Source organism: Macaca fascicularis, chromosome 4 (genome assembly GCF_037993035.2).
Source record: "Macaca fascicularis isolate 582-1 chromosome 4, T2T-MFA8v1.1".
Classification (NCBI taxonomy): domain Eukaryota; kingdom Metazoa; phylum Chordata; class Mammalia; order Primates; family Cercopithecidae; genus Macaca; species Macaca fascicularis.
The window spans coordinates 134,771,730-134,793,336 of NC_088378.1; the positions used below are offsets into that span (position 1 = coordinate 134,771,730).

At 41.2% G+C, this 21,607-nt stretch overlaps 1 protein-coding gene across 44 annotated transcripts in view; it reads right to left on the bottom strand.

Moving 5' to 3' along the window:
- C4H6orf89 (chromosome 4 C6orf89 homolog) overlaps positions 1-21,607 on the bottom strand; it is a 45,263-nt gene that overhangs the window by 22,010 nt on the left and 1,646 nt on the right. For 7 of the 44 annotated variants that reach the window (XM_045390784.2, XM_065544102.1, XM_074038203.1 and 4 more), the window contains exons 1-2: positions 11,591-11,668; positions 2,854-2,952 (exon numbers count right to left, since the gene is read on the bottom strand). In XM_045390784.2, coding sequence (XP_045246719.2) covers positions 2,854-2,893 — 40 coding nt within the window. In that variant the 5' untranslated portion in view covers positions 2,894-2,952; positions 11,591-11,668. Of the gene's footprint in view, positions 1-2,853; positions 2,953-4,897; positions 4,988-5,407; positions 5,537-11,590; positions 11,669-14,256; positions 14,472-15,041; positions 15,159-18,703; positions 18,829-21,607 lie in introns of those variants that run through there. The other 37 variants (XM_015449478.3, XM_005553153.4, XM_045390789.3 and 34 more) reach the window with 9 other exon arrangements.

A 21,607-nucleotide genomic window follows, 5' to 3' on the forward strand; every position in this document is an offset into this window, starting at 1 on the left:
AAGCTGTTTTTTCCTACCAACCCAGGATTGAAAATACACTATTTTCAGGATGCAAAAACTGCGTATACATATACAGAGAGATGACTTTTTGTATAAACGGGTTCTGCAGAATTGATTGTGAAACTTGAATATGCAAGGATTTGGTGTATGTGGAGATCCTGGAACAAATACCCCACATATACCAAGGGACAGCTATATATTTTTTAATGTATTATTTTCAATACATGATGCTAGGACCACTGGATATCCACACATGAAAAAATGAAGTTAGACCTTTCTTTTCTTTTCTTTTCTTTTTTTTTTTTGAGACAGAGTCTTGCTCTGGTCACCCAGGCTGGAGTTCAGTGACGCAATCTTTGCTCACTGCCACTTCTGCCTCCCAGGTTCAAGTGATTCTCCTGCCTCAGCCTCCCAAGTAGCTGGGATTACAGGTACCCGCCACCACGCCTGGCAAATTTTTTTGTATTTTTAGTAGAGAAGGGGTTTCACCATGTTGGCCAGGCTGGTCTCGAACTCCTGACCTCAGGCAATCCACCCACCTCAGCCTCCCAAAGTGCCGGGATTACAGGTGTGAGCCACCATGCCCAGCCCTTTCTTTATACTATACATAAAAATTAACTCAAAATGGATCAACTACCTAAATTTATAAGCTAAAACGATAAAATTTCAAAGAAAACACAGGGAGGGAGGCTTCATGATTCTGGGATTCAGCAATGGTTTCTTAGATATGACACCAAAAGAACAAGCAACAAAAAAAATAAATTGGACTTCATCAAAATTAAAAACTTTTTGTAGAAGACAAGGGAAGGGGAAAAACTTTAAAAATTCTGTGTCTCAATACCATCAAGAAAGTAAAATGACAACCCACAGAATGGGAGAAAAATTTTGCAAATTATGTATCTGATAAGGGGGTGGTCTATATAGAATACATCAAGAATTATTACAAATCAGTAATAAAAAGACAACCAAATAAAAAAATAGACAAAGGATTTGAATAGCCATTTCTCCAGAAAAGATATAGAAATGGGCTGGGCGCAGTGGCTCACATGTGTAATCCCAGCGCTTTGGGAGGCCAAAGTGGCAGGATCACTTGAGGTCAGGAGTTCGAGACCAGCCTGGTCAACATGGTGAAACCCTGTCTCTACTAAAAACACAAAAATTAGCTGGGTGTGGTGGCGGGCACCTGTAATCCCAGCTACTTTGGAGGCTAAGGCAGAAGAATCACTTGAATCTGGGAGGCAGAGGTTGCAATAAGCCGAGATTATACCACTGCACTCCAGCCTGGGTGACAGAGTGACAGAGACTCCATCTCAAAAAAAGATATACAAATGACCAATAAACACACAAAAAGATACTCAACATTATTAACCATCAGAGAAATGCAGATCAAAATCACAATGAGATACCATTTCACATCCACTGGGATAGCTACAATCAAGAAGTCAGACAAAAAGTGTTGGTAAGGACATGGAGGAATTGAAACTCTTGTAGACTGCCAGTAGGAACATAAAATGGTACAGCCACTATGGAAAACAGTCTGGCAGTTCCACAAAAAGTTAGGCACAGTTACCATATGACCCAGCAGTTCCACCCCTAGGTATGTACCTAAGAGAACTGAAAACATATGTCCACACAAAAACTTGTGCACAAACGTGAATAACACTATTCATAACAGCCCCCAAATGGAAGCAATCCAAATGTCCATGAACTGATGAAAGGATAATCACAATGTGGTAGATCCATATAATGCAAAATCACTGGACGATAAAAATGAATGCAGTACTGATATATGATACAATATGGATGAACCTTGAAAACACTGTGCTAGGTGAAAGAAGACAGTCACAAAAAACTACAGATTATATAGTTGCATTTAGATGAGAAGTCAGGAATAGACACGTCTTTTTTTTCTTAATACCTTTTTAACAAACCTGCAAGGAACAGGCAAATCTATAGAGATATAAAGTAGATTTCCAGATGGGAAGTGACTTATCTGAGACCACCCAGTCAGTGTCACCTGAGCCTCATCTGGACCTCACATTCTTTTCACTAAGCCATTTTTGATTAGCAGCCAGGAGGATGGATTAGAAAGCATTAAGAGCCATACTAACAATAACACCAAAAAACCCCCAGAAATTAAGATGCAGCATTTCCAATTAAAAATAAGTCAGGAGTAGACGATCTCTGGAAAATGAGATCACCGCTGATTTTTATTTTCTTTGTGATTTTCACATTTCTCAAACTTTTCCTGCATCAATTTTGTAATCACAAAATTCTCATGGTCACTTCTAAGGAACATCATTGGGTACAAAATGAGTCAGAGATGTACAGCAATGCATGACCATGGCACCACAGGGAAGAAGCAAGGCATGATTTGCCATGCCAATGACTTTTTGGTTCTCCATAGAGTTGTATTCAAATATTACAGCTGGAAAAATGAAACAGCACTGAACTTGGAGATTGCAAGCTTTGCCAATTGCTAGTGAGATGATTTCAGTTAAATTACTTGGTCTATTTCTGCATCCAAAAAATAAGAGGATTGGATCACAAATTTTAGAGTCTCACTCTAAAATTCTAAGAATCTATGAACACTTCAGGAAGGAGAAAAATTCAATTCATTAGAAACTAAAGACTCATGTTCAATTGCATTCCTATTCCTATTCCCACCCTATATGCCAGGTGCTTTGCTAAACACTCTAGAAACATTATCTCAGTGAAACCACTGTGATCCCATAAGGTAGCTGTGATCGATTCCATTTCATACATGTTCAAGGCTCGGAAAGGTTTCATAACTTGCCAGGATATGAACCCAAGTGTCCTGAATTCAGGGTTGGTGCATGCTGCCTCCCTTACCAAGTATTTTCCTATTCTGAGCTGGCAGTTCGGAAACCATGTGTCTCTTGATCACAACCGAGCGGCTGAGAACTGGAAAATGATTGACTACAATGATTCCTGCAAATAAAGCAAAGTGATAACTTATCATTATAATATTTTTCACATCTTGGTTTTGTGATTAGTGATTCTGAGATGCCATTTTCCTGTTTAAATTAACAAAGACATTCTATGAAAGCAAGCAGGAATAATATTCATTTAAATACATTACAATTCATTATCTAACAATACCCAGTCAAAACCCATTAAAACTCAGTAGAGGACCAGAATGGAAAGGATCTAGAAAGGACTTCTAGAAAAAAAATTCCAGTGAAAAACTAGTGTGCATGTTGGGAGGTGGGGTCACATGCAGGTATCCCTCAGGCAGAAGAGAACATCACATTGGTGTGCCGGTAGGAGAATCCTGAAGCGGACTGAAGTACAGGTGAGGAAAACAGGGTTAATCATCATCATTTTTGATGGCTGTTTTGCAACCTTTGTAAGCCCCCTCACGTCTCTTTTTTTTTTTTTTTTTTTTTTTTTGAGACTGTGTTGCCCAGGTTGGAGTGCAGTGGTGCAATCTCGGCTCACTGCAAGCTCCGCCTCCTGGGTTCAAGTGATTCTCATGCCCCAACCTCCTAAGCAGCTGGAATTACAGGCTGGGATTAAAGGGATGATATTTTTTGTTGTTTAATTACTATCATATCCAACCAAATGCCAACAGTATCCCTCTAGCAAGACAATACAAAATGGCACATGCCACCATACCTAGCTAATTTTTGTCTTTTTTGGAGAGACAGGGTTTCACCATATTGGCTAGGCTGCTCTCAAACTCCTGGCCTAAAGTGATCCACTCACCTTGGCCTTCCAAAGTGCTGGGATTACAGGCATGAGCTACTGCGCCTGGCCTGTAAGCCCTTTCCATATACATAAAAATCTTTTTTTTTTTTTTTTTTTTTTGAGATGGAGTCTCGCTCTGTTGCCCAGGCTGGAGTGCAGTAGCCGGACCTCAGCTCACTGCAAGCTCTGCCTCCTGGGTTCACGCCATTCTCCTGCCTCAGCCTCCCCAGTAGCTGGGACTACAGGCACCCGCCACCACGCCCGGCTAGTTTTTTGTATTTTTAGTAGAGACGGGATTTCACCGTGTTAGCCAGGATGGTCTCGATCTCCTGACCTCGTGATCTGCCCGCCTCGGCCTCCCAAAGTGCTGAGATTACAGGCTTGAGCCACCGCACCCGGCCTAAAATTCTTATTAAACTCCCAGTTTGTATCACAAGAAAAAAAAAAAAAAAGGTTTCTTTTCTTGTTGGGTAATTCAAGTTAGAATGATATTACAACACTGAGTATATTTTTGTAAGCCGTGCATCCTTCTTTCCAGAGATTGTGACACATTTCTCAAATTATCAGAAAGGTAGTTAATGGCAACTTGACAACGTTTCTAAGAACAACTGTGGATTTTGATGATAAGCCCTCTTTCTGGCTTTGGTTATATCAGTAGTCCTACACTGGAAAAGATTCTGTCCCCAGGGATGCCCGGAGACATTTTTTACTGTCTTGCTAGAGGGACACTATTGGGATTTGGTTGGATACGATGGTAATTAAACAACAACAAAAAATCTCATCCCTTAAAAAAAAAAAAAAAATCAAGGCCAGGCGTGGTGGCTCACACCTGTAATCCAGCACTTTGGGAGGCTGAGGTGGGCAGATCATGAGGTCAGGAGATCAAGACCATCCTGGCTAACACACTGAAACCCCGTCTTTACTAAAAATACAAAAAATTAGCCGGGCATGGTGGCGGGCGCCTGTAATCCCAGCTACTCAGGAGGCTGAGGCAGGAGAATGCAGTGAACCCAGGAGATAGAACTTGCAGTGAGCCGAGATCGCACCACTGCACTCCAGCCTGGGTGACACAGCGAGACTCCATCCCCCGCCCCCCCAAAAAAAAATCAAACACAAGGTCATTGCTATGCGTCAAGCATGAGAGGATTGAGTGAAATCAGCTGAGGCTTGATGGCAATCCATTTACCTGCAGAAAGTAATTCCAATTCTGGTTGAAGTGAGCTTTGCCACGGGGGAAATTCTGACGAGTTAGCCTGATTCTAACACTGGCATAGACCTGCAAGGGCACAGGCAGGATCACTAGAGGACACTACTTTAGAATAATAGTTCTCAGGGTAATTCTGCTCCAAAGGGGACATTTGGCAATGTCTGAAGACATTTTTGATTATCAAAACTGGACAGGAGTTGGGCACAGCAGCACATATCTATAGTCCCAGCTACTCGGGGGGCTGAGGCAGGAGGATCACCTGAGGCCAGCAGTTAGAGGCTGCAGTGAGTTATGATCACGCCTGTGAACAGCAACTGCACTCCAGCCTGGGCAACATAGGAAGGCTCCAGGTTTAAAAAAAAAATCATAAAAAAAATAAAAATCAACAAACTGGAGGAGTACTATTAGCATCTGGTGGACAAAGACTAAACATCCTGCAATGCACAGGACAGCCTCCTCCCACCCCTCCTCAAAACGAGGTTGAGAAACCTTGCTTTCAAGAGAAGCCTGTGGGACGTAAGCCCGAGAGTTGTTTCACTTCTGGAGTACTTCAGAAATAGGAGAAGACGAGTGAGAGCTCTGATGAGATGTTCTCCACAATTCCTTCTGGGTCTCTGTCTATGAAGAAACAGGGTAGAGGCATATATGACAGAAAAACTCGGATAGAACTTACCAATACAAATGTTTGTTTAAAGCAGAAAGCAAGTTAAGAGAAATGTAAACTTCTCTTTTGCCCTGTGTAACAGACAACTAATTCCTCTATAGAGATAAGTAAGTTCTGAACACTCATATGTCATTACCCTGGAGTCTCTGTTTTCTGAAAAGCTATGCCAGCGAGGCAACTCTAAGATAGAAAACTGATTCATCTAGTTAAAGCACAAAAGGGGAAACAGTACGGTTCAAAAGAAAGTTTCAAAAGTCCATCAAGATATGTCCAATCTTCAACACTAGGAGCTATATTCAGAGTAAATTAAATTTTCTTTTTTCCCTACTTGGCTCTTTAATATTACACTACCCATGTAGTATGGTATCCATTCTTTAGTGTTATGAATATATTCCATTCTATTTTATCCAGTGATTCCCATTAATTTAAGATATGTTCTAGTAAAGAAAAAGTGCTCCTTCAACCATTGTGGAAGACAGTGTGGCGATTCCTCAAGGATCTAGAACTAGAAATACCATTTGACACAGCCATCCCATTACTGGGTATATACCCAAAGGATTATAAATCATGCTGCTATAAAGACACATGCACATGTATGTTTATTGCAGCACTATTCACAATAGCAAAGACTTGGAACCAACCCAAATGTCCATTGATGATAGACTGGATTAAGAAAATGTGGCACATATACACCATGGAATACTATGCAGCCATAAAAAAGGATGAGCTCATGTCCTTTGTAGGGACATGGATGAAGCTGGAAACCATCATTCTGAGCAAACTATCACAAGGACAGAAAACCAAACACCGGGTGTTCTCACTCATAGGTGGGAACTGAACAATGAGAACACTTGGACACAGGGTGGGGAACATCACACACCGGGGCCTGTAGGGGGGTGGGGGGAAGGTGGGAGGGATAGCATTAGGAGATATATACCTAATGTAAATGACTAATTAATGGGTGCAGCACACCAACATGGCACATGTATACATACATAACAAACCTGCACGTTGTGCGCATGTACCCTAGAACTTAAAGTACAATTGAAAAAAAAGAAAAAGTGCTCCTTAGATTATAATAAGAACCACTACGAAGAAACAAACATCAATTAAAAGGAAAAATAACTGATAAAACATTAAAATGATTAATATGATTTAAAATAGTAACTTAAAACTATAATAAATGCTTAAAATTTACAATCAAGGTACAGGCAGAGCACAGTGGCTCACACTTGTAATCCCAATACTTTGGGAGGCTGAGGCGGGTGGATCAGTTGGGGCCAGGAGTTCGAGATCAGCCTGGCCAACATAACATAGCGAAACCCTGTCTCTACTAAAAATACAAAAATTAGCCAGGCATGGTGACGCATGCCTGTAATCCCAGCTACTTGGGAAGCTGAGGCATGAGAATCGCTTGAAGCTGGGAGGTGGAGGTTGCAGTGAGCAGAGATCACACCATGGCACTCCAGTCTGAGCAACAGAGTGAGACTCTGTCTCAAAAGAATAAAAAATTTAAAAAGAAATGTAGTATATACGTACAATGGAATATTATTCAGCCTTAAAAAAGAAAGAAATCCAGATATTTGAAACAACATGGATAGACCTGGAGGACATTATGCTAAGTGAAATAAGCCAGACACAGAAGGATAAATACTACATGATACCACTTGTACAATTAATCTAAAATAGCTAAACTCATAGAAGCAAAGAACAGAATGGTGGTTACAGGAGGCTGCAGGCAGGGGGAAACAGGGAGGTACTGGGCAAAGAATACAAAGTTTCAGTTATACAATATGAATAACTCCTAGAGACCTACTATACAGCACAGTGCCTAGAGTTAACAATACTGTATTGTATATTTAAAAATATGCTAAGAAGGCAGGTCTTACGTTAAGTGTTTTTATTGCTAACAGTAATAATAAATAAGAAGGCAGGAGGAAACTTGGAGGTTGATGGATAGGTTGATGGCACAGATTGTGGTGATGGTTTCACAAGGGTATGCTTATGTCCAAATTCATCAAGTTGTACACATTAAATATGTACAGCTTTTTGTACAAAAATAGTACAATGAACATCTGGACATCCTTCACTTAGATTCACCAGTTATCTCCATTTGGCTATATTTTCTTTCTGTTTTTACCAGAACTACTTGAAAGTTACTTGCAACACATTATGAAATCATTTCTAAATATTTCAACATGCATCTCCTAAGAATAAGGACGTTATTCCGTACAACCATTGGCATTATTACCATACCCATTAAAATGAGTAATTCTCTTAATATTACCTAATACTCAGTCTATAGTCAAATTTCTTTAACTACCAAATTTTTTAGAAAGACCACATAGCTATTTAAAAATCCAGGATCCAACCAATGACCACACATTGAATTTGGCTGCCGCGCCTCTCTTTAATCTACTTAAATCCAGAACAAGTCCCCAGCATTTTTTTTTTTTTTTTTTTTTGCCTTTTATGACATTGACCTATTTGAAGCAGAAGTCTCCACATTTTAAGCTTACCTTTACTTGCTTCCATCCTCACCTTTTCCAGTTTCTACTATTAGAAAAATGCCATAATCCTTCCTTTCTAAGTTTCTGGTACTCTTTCCCTCCCTCCCTCCCTTCAGAGGCAAGTTCCTTTGGGGGTTGGGGGAGAAAGTCACTCACTTTCTTGTTTCTCAGGTTTCCATTATTAACCTGTTGAAATCATATTTCTGCCTCCTCACTCCAACAACATTGCTTTCACTGAGGCCACAAATGGCTTTCTAAACGCCAAGATCGAAGGACTTTTTTTCAGTTATTACCTTATCTGAACTCTCTGCAGCAGCTGCTGTTGCTACCCCATTATCTCCCACAAGTGTACTCAAACCTTAACGTAATTCTCTCGTTCTCTTCCCAAGTGCTGGTATCCACCACAGTTATCCTTGACCTTCTTATTCCCTCCAACGCTTTGACCACCAGCTATTAGTGATTCCCAAATCTCTTCTCCAGCCTACGACTCTCTCCAGGGTTCAAGACCCATTTATCTACCTGCCTACCAGACACAATGATCCAAGTTTCCCATAGCTCCCTATATGTAATGTGTCAATAACCGAACTTACTGTTTTTCTCCTTTAACCCATTTCTCCTACTGCACTCCTTTTCTTAATGGAAACACTAATCCTCCAAATTTAAAAACTATTCTCCTCCTACCTCATTCCCACCAATGAAACTATCACTAAGTCCTCTCGATTCAGCTTCCTATATAATTCTCACATTCATCCCCTCCTCTCTACCTCTACATTAACGGCACAGTTAAGGCCCTCAACGTCTTTCCTAGGGACCAACACAAAGGGTAGTTAATTTCTATACTTCCAGTTCTCCTCTTCCCCAATCCATCCTCTACCTTGTCCAGTTTTTTATTTTTTACTTTATTTTTATTTTTTGAGACAGGATCTCACTCTTCGCTCAGGTTGGAGTGCAGTTACACAATCTCAGCTCACTGTAACCTCTGTCTCCTGACTTCAAGAGATTCTCGTGCCTCAGCCTCCCGAGCAGCTGGGAGTACAGGCGCATGCCACCACACCCAGCTAAATTTTGTATTTTTTTGGTAGACACTGGGTTTCACCATGTTGGTGAGACTCCTGACCTCAAGTGATCCGCTCACCTTAGCCTCCCAAAGTGTTGGCATTAGAGGCGTGAGCCACCACACTCGGACACTTATTTTTTTGAAACACAAATTGGTTCATGCTAAGCACCTTCCAACACTCCCCATCCTCTGCAGGAGCAGTTTAGCATGGCGACTAAGAACACAGATACTGGAGTTGGAAAAAGCTGGATGCAAATTCTAGATTTTACCACTTAGTGTGTGGCCAGGAGACACTACTTATCCTCTCTAAGCCTCAGAGTTCTCATGTATAAAATGGGGATAATTATTTCTACCCCACAATGTTTTAAGAGAATTATAAAATGATGTAACACCTTTGTTCCAATAGCCAGACAAATTAAATACCTAATAACAATTATTTTAAGATAAAGTCCCAAGTCAAGCATGGTGGCTCATGCCTGTAATCCTGACACCAGGAGGCTGAGATGGGAGGACTGCTTGAGCCCAGGAGTTCAAGACCAGCCTGGGCAACATAGCAAGACTTTGACTCTACAAAAAAAAATAAAAATAAAAATTGGCCGAGTGTGGTGGTGCACGCCTGCAGACCCAGCTACTCGGGAAGCAGAGGTGGGAGGGTAGCTTGAGCCCAGGAGTTCAAGGCTGCAGTGAACCATAATCGCACCACTGCACTCCAACCTGGGTGATGGAGTGAGATTCTTTTTAAAGATAAAGTCCAAATTACTTACCATGGCCCTTTATGATCTGGTCACTGCCTACCTGTTCAGTTTCATTTCCCATCAATCCTTCTTCACATTCTACACTGTTACATGGTTTCATATCTTTTTGCTTTTGCATACACAATTTCCTCTGCCTAAAAAGCCTAATCTCCAGTGCTTTGTCCAATAAGTGAACTCTTTAAGACGCTGACCTCAGTTTTTGTCCTATGAACCTCTAGGGCTTTGTATTACATCTATTTTCCTGTCTACCTCCCACCCTAAATAGTGTTTCTTGAAAGCAGAGATAAATGGAGAAAACACAAAAAACTAAGAACAGACATGGGAATTCACCTCAGATGTCGAATCAGATCAATGTTGAACAAATTTATAGAAAGGACCTAAAGTTATCATTCCGAACTAACTGAATGTAACTCATGGTTCATGGTTTATTCACGTTTTATTCTTTTATTCTTTTTTAAAAATGCAGAGGTCGGGAGGCTGAGGCAGGAGAATGGGGTGAACCGGGGAGGCGGAGCTTGCAGTGAGCCGAGGTCGCCACTTCACTCCAGCCTGGGAGACAGTGCGAGACTCCGTCTCAAAAAAAAAAAAAACAAAAACGCAGAGGTAGCATCAATGTGATGAGGGTTTAACGTTAGCAGGTTAGCAATCTAGCATTTGGACATTGTTTTTGGTTTGTGGAGTAGCTGTCGAGGAACACGTATTCAAAGCAGGTCTTGAAAAATGCTTCAGTCCAAGGCAGAAAAGGTCTGACAGAGAAACAGGACCTCTTTCTGGTACGCAAGTTGGGCTATTTGAACCTTTAGTCAACACTTTAATGTAGCAGAATTGGATTTATTAGTTTTTATTTTAAAGGCATGTTGTTCCCTAGAGGGAAATTTTGACAACTCAAATTCAAATAAACGAATTTGTTAAGGGAGAGACGTCTATAGAAGATTCCACCACAGGAACTACCAAATGAGCAATCAGAAAAGCCAGAATACTAAGTATCTGGAAGTAGTCTCCGTTATAAAGTGATTGATGACTAAATACTTTAAAAGAAACATATTTGCGAATACTATGGCTATGAGGGCTCTGAGACTAGAAAAAGTGTGGCCTGCACAGTTAACAGTCATAAAATACTACAAAACATGACGCAGGCAAATTTCCTTCTACTAAGAGGTGATTACAAACAACTATTTTACTGGTGTCAATAAACCAAGTCATATTTCTTTCTGAAATCCAAGATGCCAGGTTTATCACATACCAAGTACACGCTTGAAGGAAAAAAAAAAAATCCCCCTAAAAATTATTAGAAAAACATCTTTCAGAAGGGGGTGGGGAATCTACTCTTAATTTCTTAAAAATTCCGTCAAAAGGGCAGAAATCTGGACTTCATTAGCAACGCTCAAGTTTTGGACACTGCTGTGATGCCTGAGAAGCAAGTGCAAGCAAGGTCGACCTCGTTTTGCTCTCCCCGGCGTGGTCAAGGAAAGTGACAGATGTCTTAAGGGAGTCGACCCCGCGGGAGCTGCCAGGGGATGCTGTCAGTCTACAAAACTGGAGAGGCTCAGAAAAGGGATCAGCGCTGGGATAGAGGGTGGTAGCAGCGGCGAGGAGCGGCTGCGCGAGGATGTCAGAGACGGGCGCGGCGGCGAGGCTGTCACAGGGCGGCCTCCCCCCACCCAGCCTCGGGCCCCAGTCACTCACATGCGGGGCTCGCGCCCCCTCGGGCTCCTCCCGCCTCGCGGACAGCTGCCGCCGGGCAAGGAGGATGGGCAACTTCCTGTTTCCGGGAGCGCGACCCGGAAGCAACCCCCACTCCATGGGCGAGGCCTTGTCCCTATAGTAGTTTCTCCTCTCGTCCAGCGCTTCCGCCCAAAACGGAACACTCAACGTCGTGGCGAGCGCGGGAGCTCTCGCGATATCTGGAGAGTGCAGGTTATTGCTCCCCCTGGCGTCCTTCTCCCGATCGGGCTCTTTTCGCCCTAGTCCTAAATCCTTGTCTCCCTTATTTACCTGGACTGACACACAGACTTCATAGCTGAACTGACCCATTGAACGAGCATTTACTGAGTCCCGTACTATGTGCCAGGCAGTGTGTTAGGCATTAAGGGATGGGAGTGGAAGGGAAACGTAAATGAAGAGCAGCCCCTTCCTTCCGGAAGTTCCTACTCTTGAGAAAGACAAACAAATCCCTCCAATTTACACTCAGCCCATTCATTACTGAGAGCTTACTCTGTTGATGAAAACTTCAGGCGAATTAAGTTTAAAGGAGTTTAATTGAGCAATGAAAAATTCGCGAATCAGGCAACTCCCAGAATTGCAGCAGATTCACAGACTACCAGGGTGCCTCATGGTCAGAACAAATTTATAGACAAAAAAAGGCAAAGGGAGGTACAGGAATCGGAAGTAGGGTACAGAAACAGTGAGGTTGGTTACAGCTCAGTGTTTGCCTTCTTTGAACGCAGTTTGAATATTCAGCAGGCTGTGAGTGGTTGAAGTATGGCCACTGGGATTGGCCACTACTCAGTTATTATTACAGATGTATGCTATTAGGTTAGGTTTTCAATTTTGTTTGACTATTAAGCTACATTACAGTTCATCTACAAGGACTTAAATATAGAAGGACAGAGTCCTTCTTAGGCCATACTTAGTTTGCCTTAACAATTCCCCTGTTTTGGTCATTTTCTCAATTTTGAGAGATTGACCAAAACCTTAGTTACTGATGTTATCACTGTCATAAGTGTACCTATATGGTTTTGAAACTCACTAGGAAACAGTAGAACAGTGGGTTTTGCAGGGAGAGAATAAGGACTGAGTAGAGGATACCTCCTTATGCTGGAACATCCTGTTTACAGGAGAAAAACAAAACCTGGTCTGTTTTAGCATTTATGTGTTTTTTTAAAGCCTTAGTTTGATTATGTCACATTTAGCATGAGTGACTCCATTTTAGTTTGGTTTGTTGGGGCCTAGTGCATGAGCTCAGTCCAAAATAATGGCCTCCCATAATTTTGTTTAAAAAAAATTTCCCACTTTTGGCCAGGTTCTTACTTAGGTGACAGTGTGACCAGAACTTAGGGCCTTAGCACCACTCTCAGTTACCACCATTTTGGGTTTCTGGTCTCAGCATGTCATTCATAGGTTACGGTGCCCTCACGGTCACACATTTCTTTCAGTTTTCGTTATTCCAGTTGAAGAGAGACCATTTGACATTCTAGAGATGGCTGCATGGAAGCGTTTAAAACCTTTGAAAGAATACAGTGCACCAGGGAGACTATTATGATTATTGGGTGGATAATAGCAAGAGTTAGGAGTATGCTCCTTACCCAGGGTCCCCATAAGCCAAACCACCTAAAATTAAATAGATAAAAGAATGAGCTAGATGAAGAGTCTACTTCCTTGACTAACAGGTCTTTTCACTAATCCCCTACAACTGAATATTTATTTTTATTGTATTTACTTTTTGAGAGGGAGTCTCGCTCTGTCACCAAGGGTGGAATGCAGCAGTGCGATCTCAGCTCACTGCAACCTCCGCCTCCTGGGTTCAAGTGATTCTTCCACCTCAGCCTCTTGAGTAGCTGAGATTACAGGCACCTGCCACCACGCCAGGCTAATTTTTGTATTTTTAGTAGAGACAGGGTTTTGCCATGTTGGCCAGACTGGTCTTGAACTCCTGACCTCAGGGGATCCACCCACCTCTGCCTCCCAAAGTGCTGAGGTTACGGGCACGAGCCATCATGCCTGGCCAGAATTGTTTATAATTTACATTTGCTTTTTTCTCCATAGGCCACAAGTGTCAGCAGCTGCACAGGTACTTCTCTGTTTAGCCAATTCTATTATTTAGTATAACTTTCACAGGAGAATTTAAAATCTGTTGTATAATGATAGCCTTTAAAGTAGAATTTGCTGTAGAGCCTATTATGAGGGAGACATTTCAAATTATTGCCTCTTTTATTCCAAACCATGGAAAAAGGACCTAACAAATGATGTCTTTCTAGAAGAGTGAAGGCCTATTGTCAATGTTCTCTTTAATTCATGATGTGGGTTAAGAGGAGTTTTGACTGGTTATGAGGCAATATATGTACCACTAAAGTTTGTTACCTACTTGGGCCTTCATCTTTTATCTATTGAAGTATAAGGTTATTCATGTTTAAGGCTGGTTGCAAAATCCTTCACAAATAAAAGTATACCCTATAAGTGCATATAATAGACCCCCTTTTAATTTCTATTGTTCATAGAGGCATAAACAAGGAAAAAATATTCAAAGATAAGAGTCTTGTGATAGTAGAAGTTTTGATCTATGATCTTGGAAAAGCTCTTCACATCAAGGATGCCATCTTCTTCTGGGGAGAAACTTTTCTGGTTAGTTTTACCTTAAGGGTTCCAATGGGTGTACAGTTCCAGGAGTGTGGAGGGACCCTCCTCAGTTGTGAGATTATGAACCCAAGGTTTAAAGCTCCAAAGTTTTGCTGTAGTGTGGATGGCAAGGACAGTCTTTCTCTTTCTCTGGTGTTCTCAGACGATCCAATCTGCAGGTTCTAGATTGTGAAGGGATTGTCCTCAGTGAATCATAAAAAGTTTTCTTTGCCTGGTGAAAATACACTATAATCTACATCAGCCCTGTTGCATGGGAAAGCTTTTATACAACCAGAAAACATGCATTGAAAATGACAATTGAATGAAATCCCTTTATAAATGTTTAAATGGCCCATCAGGTAGCCAAATGCATCTGAAGCTTTGATTGTCTTTCCAGGAATATGGAACCAAACACTGGATTTAAACTATTTCTGCAATGTATAAGTCACCACATCAATATATTAAATTTGGATTATTTTATCTTTTCCGGAACCTTTAATAAAAGCTTTAAGGACTCAAGAAGGACAAGGTGGCTGTCCTGGTTCTTCATGAGTCCATGCTTAACACGGGACTTATGTCCTCTTGAATACCAGTTGTTTCTCCAATTTAGGTGTATAGCACTGATAAGTAATGGGTTATCATAGGTAATTTGACTTAGATCATGGAGTTCATTCAAATTGTATATTTAAACAATTTTAGTATTGGCTGATTTAGCACGATAATCTAGAGCTTGATTTTGAAAGGTCTGTTAAATACCAAAGGTTTAAAACACTGGATATTACAAAATAGAATCTTAGGTTACCGGCCAGGCGTGGTGCCTCACGCCTGTAATCCCAGCACTTTGGGAGCCCGAGGCGGGCGGATCACGAGGTCAGGAGATCGAGACCATCCTGGCTAACACGGTGAAACCCCGTCTCTCCTAAAAATACAAAAAAATTAGCCAGGCATGGTGGCAGGCGCCTGTAGTCCCAGCTACTCGGGAGGCTGAGGCAGGAGACTGGCGTGAACCCAGGAGGCAGAGCTTGCAGTGAGCCGAGATTGCGCCACTGCACTCCAGCCTGGGCGACAGAGTGAGACTCCATCTCAAAAAAAAAAAAAAAATCTTAGGTTACCATAAGTCATTCATTTAGCCAAAATGATAACCTAAAAATAGGAAGGAGACTTAGCTTTCCAAACAAGATCCAATGAGGATAGCATGAGGCCAACTGACTGTCTCCTTTCTTTCCTTCCCCCACCAATATTTTTTTTGTAGTTTACTTAAAAGGTAAACAAAAACCTTTCATTATCTTTTAATATTAAATAAAAATCCTTTCTAAAAGAGAAAACCAAATTTTATGTTTCCTTTAGTGTATTTTTAATGTTAAAGCTAGTTTTTAATAACATTTTATAAATCTATTCAGTTTTAGTTAGTTTGACCATAAGGTAAGATTTTTATAAACCTTTTATAATCCTGTACTATTTTTTTTCTCAGAGCAGAAAAATCTTCTAAGAAAACTCTCTTGTGCTTTTATTCCAATGTCCAATTTATGGAAAAAAAAACTGAATAATGCCATTTTAACTTTAGCCAATATGTTCACACATAGAATCCTTATAATTAATTTTTTTGTTTTTTTTGTTTTTTTTTTTTGAGATGGAGTTTCGCTCTTGTTGCCCAAGCTGGAGTGCAATGGCGTGATCTTGGCTCGTTGCATCCTCCGCCTCCTGGGTTCAAGTGATTCTCCTGCCTCAGCCTCCCCAGTAGCTGGGATTACAGGTGTGCAATACCACACCTGGCTAATTTTTTGTATTTTTAGTAGAAACAGCATTTCACCATGTTAGCCAGGCTGGTCTTGAACTCCTGACCTCAGGTGATCCGCCCGCCTCGGCCTCCCAAAGTGCTGGGATCAGAGGCATGAGTCACTGTGCCCGGCCTCTGTAATTAATTTTTATAAACCTTCCACAACTTGTTCAAACCTTTAGCTTTATTTAATTTAAAACAATCCTTTAACCCTCCAACCTAGGCAAAAATTTACATTCCTATATTTTCTTATAATCTCTTACAAAAAACACATTTCATTCTCCTTATACACCTTGCATGTAAACCTATTTTTTCAGTAGTCTCAATTACATATTACAATGTTAACTCTTAGCAACTTTTACTTTTGGCGAAAACCTTGGTAAGTAAGGGATTTTAATTATGTACTCGGTGTGGAGCCCAGGACCCAGGCAGAAATGCAGATAAAGGTCCGACTCTTTCCAGCATCTAACTCCAGGTGTCCCAGGCCTTAACTAGCTGTGAAGCAGGCAGGCTGTACAGTTAAGAGTCATGGTGACATTTTATGAAGCATTTAGGAAGCCTAATCACCTTTAAATTGTACAACATTTCTGGCATAAATTCCTTTTCATCAATTATTTCACAAGTTACACAAACTATGTATGACATGTTTAGACTTTCTGACTTGCCCTAAACATCCCTTTTTTTAAACAACTAGTCATTTTACTTTAGGACAAGAATTTACCATACAACATCCTTTCTTATATAAAACCTGTTTTCTTTATATTCTTTGTATAACTAGGGGGCATGGCTAATTCCATATATCCCCAGGCCTTATTTAGAATTTAACGTCTCCAAAATAAGTCGAACGATTTTCAAAAGTCAAAGCAGTTTATGACCTTAAAGCATATAGCAAAGCTAATATCTGACCTGCATAATTTAGACAAAATGTCTTTATTTTATCAATAATATTTAAAGCTGTTTTTATTTCCCAAAGATTACTAAAGTTACATGAACTAAAAGGCATTACAGTTTTTGCTTTCAAAATATTTAAGTGCTTCTTTTTTGTTTAAGCCAATTAATTAGAGCTCTTTTATATGAACATTACACACAACACATATATAGCTAGACAGACAGACAGAAGAAGATTACTATAGTAGTTGTAAGATTTTTCATTTGCCAGTTTTTAAGTTTCTTAATTGGGTAGTGGTTTTATGGTGGAGTCCTTGGAAGAACAGGGCCAGGAAAAGGGTTTCTGGTGCCTCCTGTTTTTCCCATGGATTCCAGGCCATTAGAGCCTGAATATCCACTTTTAGTTAACCTGACTTTTAACCATAGCACTCTTTAATAAAGTCCTTTTAAAATTTCTTTTTTTTTTTGAGACGGAGTCTCGCTCTGTGGCCCAGGCTGGAGTGCAGTGGCCGGATCTCGGCTCACTGCAAGCTCCGCCTCCCGGGTTCACGCCATTCTCCTGCCTCAGCCTCCTGAGTAGCTGGGACTACGGACGCCCGCCACCTCGCCCGGCTAATTTTTTTGTATTTTTTAATAGAGACGGGGTTTCACCATGTTAGCCAGGATGGTCTCGATCTCCTGACCTCGTGATCTGCCCGTCTCGGCCTCCCAAAGTGCTAGGATTACAGGCTTGAGCCACCGCGCCTGGCCTTAAAATTTCTTATTACTGATTTTACTCAGGCCAAATGGTTGATATTTCTGGCTTTTGAACTTTACCAAAGGTAACCTCCTAGGTGCTCAAGGAAGGAAAATTTAAGATAGTCTGTGGAGGAGAAAAGACTAGACAAGGTTATGCAGATATTAAACCAGAAAGGACTTACTTCCTAAGCAGGGAATGAAACTGGAACTGCCAGTGTGAAAGGCCAGTGAGCCACAGCACAGAGCGGTCTCTACTGCCCTTCCCAGAAGGAGTCTAGAGTAGTTGATTTTGAGCTTGCAGAGGCTTTAATTTTTAGAGCTAACTATGCATAAACCGTAAAATTCCTGTTCCCTGGGAAGTGGAGACCAAGAGAAAGTACTGCCATGTGGTTACAAGGTCAAGCTCCCAAGGACATAAAACAAGATGGAGACCCCATCCAGTTTTTTTGTTTGTTTGTTTCAGGGACCTGCCGGAAAGTTTGTTATTGACCAGCGAGCTTATGGGGTCCTAAGCCCATGTTTTATCCTAAGGTACCCCTTGACCCAGAAAAACAAATTCATAGCACAAATACATCAGTTTAAGACTAGTCTGAGAATTTTTTTCACGTTAATCAAAACCTTACAGAAGAGATAGGTAAATAAACAGTGATTGTTACCATTCATTCAACCATTTGCACAGAGAGAGAGAAGCCAAAAATCCGGTAAGAAATTCTTATCCTTTTGCCGGCATGCCAGGCTTCTGGGTTCCCTTTCCCTCAGTGGCCCCAGTGACCCAACTTGCCACACCATCGCACTGGGGGCCAAGCCGCATCATAAAGGAAAAAAAATTTTTTTTTCTGACCAGAGCAAAATACATGTGATAAAACATAGACATCAGCCACTCTGCTTAGCACCCAGTATCATACTGGCAAGGTTTATATTTGCCTTCAGGTGGGCCCCATCATCTTTAATCCAGTCTCTGACTAGGGGTTTCAACACGTGGTCTCTGGGCAAGCTGGTTGCCCTGAGTAATAGAAAAGATAAAAAAGGGAAAGGAAAGAGAGATCCGAGAGGAAGCTTACCTGTGATCCCCAGGTGCTGTGAGAGATCGATGGACACAAGTGGGTCCTGCAGGTACCTTGCATGTTCACTCAGTGCTCCTGGTGGTCGCTAGAAGCTCCACTTTGGATCCCACTCCTGACACCATCTGATAAAAGAAAAACTTCGGCCAAATTAAGTTTAAAGGAGTTTAATTGAGCAATGAATGATTCGCAAATCGGGCAACTCCCAGAATCACAGCAGACTCACAGAGACACCAGGGGTGACTCGTGATCAGAATAAATTTACAGACAAAAAGATAAAGTAAGGTACAGCAATCGGAAGTGAGGTACAGAAACAGCGAGATTGGTTAAAGCTCAATGTTTGCCTTATTTGAACATAGTTTGAACATTCAGCAGTCTATGAGTTATTGAAGTATGGCCGCTGGGATTGGCCAACATTCAGCTATTGTTACAGGTATATACTATTAAGTTAGGTTTTCAAATTTGTCTGACTATAAAGCTAGGTTACAGTTCATCCACAAGGACTCAAATATAGAAGGACAGAGCCCTTCTCAGGCCATATTTAGTTTTCTTTAACAGTGTGACAGACTGTACTAAGCACTTTCAATTCATGGAGCCACTTCATCAACTCTATGGCATAAATAGCCCCATAACATCCTCATACAAACAAAACTGAAGTTTATGGAGAGGTTAACTCGCTCAAGATTTTACAGATAAGGAGTGGAAGGATCAGCATTTGAACCTAGACTCCTTATTCTGCCCTGTGTGTAGCGCCAAAGCTCTTAACTGCTTTCTACAAGAAATCTGCAAACAAAATACTACTGGGTTCAGACTAATGCTATAGCTACAGAGGTAGTGTGACAGTGATGTAAATGTATGAAACCAATGAAACAGAATAGAGAGACCAAAACCAGAAAACACATACATGGACACTTGATTTATGACAAAGAGGTGAAATAGAGGAGTGAGGAAAGGATAATGCTTTCAATCAATGGTGATGGGTCAATTGTATATCCATATAGAAAAAAATGAAACTTGGCTCCTACCTCATACCATACACCAGAATAAGTTCTAGATGCATTGCAGATCTATATGATAAAAACAAGGCCAGGCACCGTGGCTCATGCCTGTAATCCCAGCACTTTGGGAGGCCGAGACGGTCAGATCACGTGGTCAGGAGATCGAGACCATCCTGGCTAACACAGTGAAACCCCATCTCTACTAAATATATAAAAATTAGCCAGTCGCAGTGGCGGGTGCCTGTAGTCGCAGCTACACGGGAGGCTGAGGCAGGAGAATGGCTTGAACCTGGGAGGCGGAGCTTGCAGTGAGTGGAGATCACGCCACTGCACTCCAGCCTGGGGGACAGAGTGAGACTCCGTCTCAAAACAAAACAAAACAAAACAAAACGGAATTATAAAGCTATAATATTGAGATGTGCAATAATGTCTGTCCAACACTGAGATGTTCTGCAAGAGAGAAAATGCATATGTTGGACTACATTAAAATTAGAAACTTTCCAGTGTTATATTCTGTCCAGGATACATAAGGAACTTTACAAATAAGAAAACATAGCCAAATAGAAAAATAGGTAGAAGATTTGAACACAAAAAGATATCACAAAGAGGATATCTAAATGGCACACATATGGAAAAATAATTCAACTTCATTAGTCATTAGTTGTTAGTGAAATTACTACTGAGATATTGTTGTAGAGGCTTCAGGATTCCTTAAATGAAAAAGACTGGCAATACTAAGAGTTGGCTCAGAAGCAGAGCAACAGCAATTCTCACAGGCTGCTGGTGCATACATAAATTGCTACAGCCACTGGCCGGGCGTGGTGGCTCATGCCTGTAATCCCAGCACTTTGGGAGGCCAAGGTGGGCAGATCACAAGGTCAAGAGATCGAGACCATCCTGGCCAACATGGTGAAACCCTGTCTCTAGTAAAAATACAAAAGTTAGCTGGATGTGGTGGCGTGTGCCTATAGTCCCAGCTACTTGGGAGGCTGAGGCAGGAGAATCGCTTGAACCCAGGAGGTGGAGGTTGCAGTGAGCCGAGATCGTGCCACTGCACTCCAGCCTGGCGACAGAGTGAGACTGTGTCTAAAAAAAAAAAAAATTGCTACAGTCACTTTGGAACAGTCTAGTGTTAACTACTAAATTATACATGTTACCTATGACCCAGCAATTCTGCTTCTAGGTATATACTCCCAAAAATTCATGCACAAGTGCACTAAGATACATACACAAATATCCATCACAGCACCATTATACATTGTGGTATGTTTGTACAACAGAATACTACACAGCAAGGAAAAATGAAAAATGGCCACTACATACAACATGAATACATCTCACAAACATATTGCTAAGGAAAGGAAGCCAGGCACAAAAAAATACATACTTTATAACTCCATTTATATAAAATTCAAAAACAGGGAAAACCAATCTATGATATTAGAAGGCAGAAAGTGATTTACCCTTTGGGAGGAAGGATTGGGTAATGATTGGTAGGGGGGCTTCTGAGGAATTGGAGACATTTTATTTCGTGATTTGATTTGACCCCTCATGGCTTCTGGCTAACTCCAATTTATTTTCTGGATCTCAACCCAGGCTATCACTCCAGGGGAAATTTTTGACTGTTCAAACCTACTCTGGAGTAACCAGAGCTCAGGGAAAACTGTGTGTTTCTTTTTCTTTTCTTTTTTTTTTTTTTTTTGAGACGGAGTTTCACTCTTGTTGTCCAGGGTGGAATGCAATGGCAAAATCTCTGCTCACTGCAGCCTCCTCCTCCCGTGTTCAAGTGATTCTCCTGCCTCAGCCTCCCAAGTAGCAGGGATTACAGGCATGCACCACCATGCCCAGCTTATTTTGTATTTTTAGTAGAGACAGGGTTTCACCATGTTGGTCAGGGTGGTCTTGA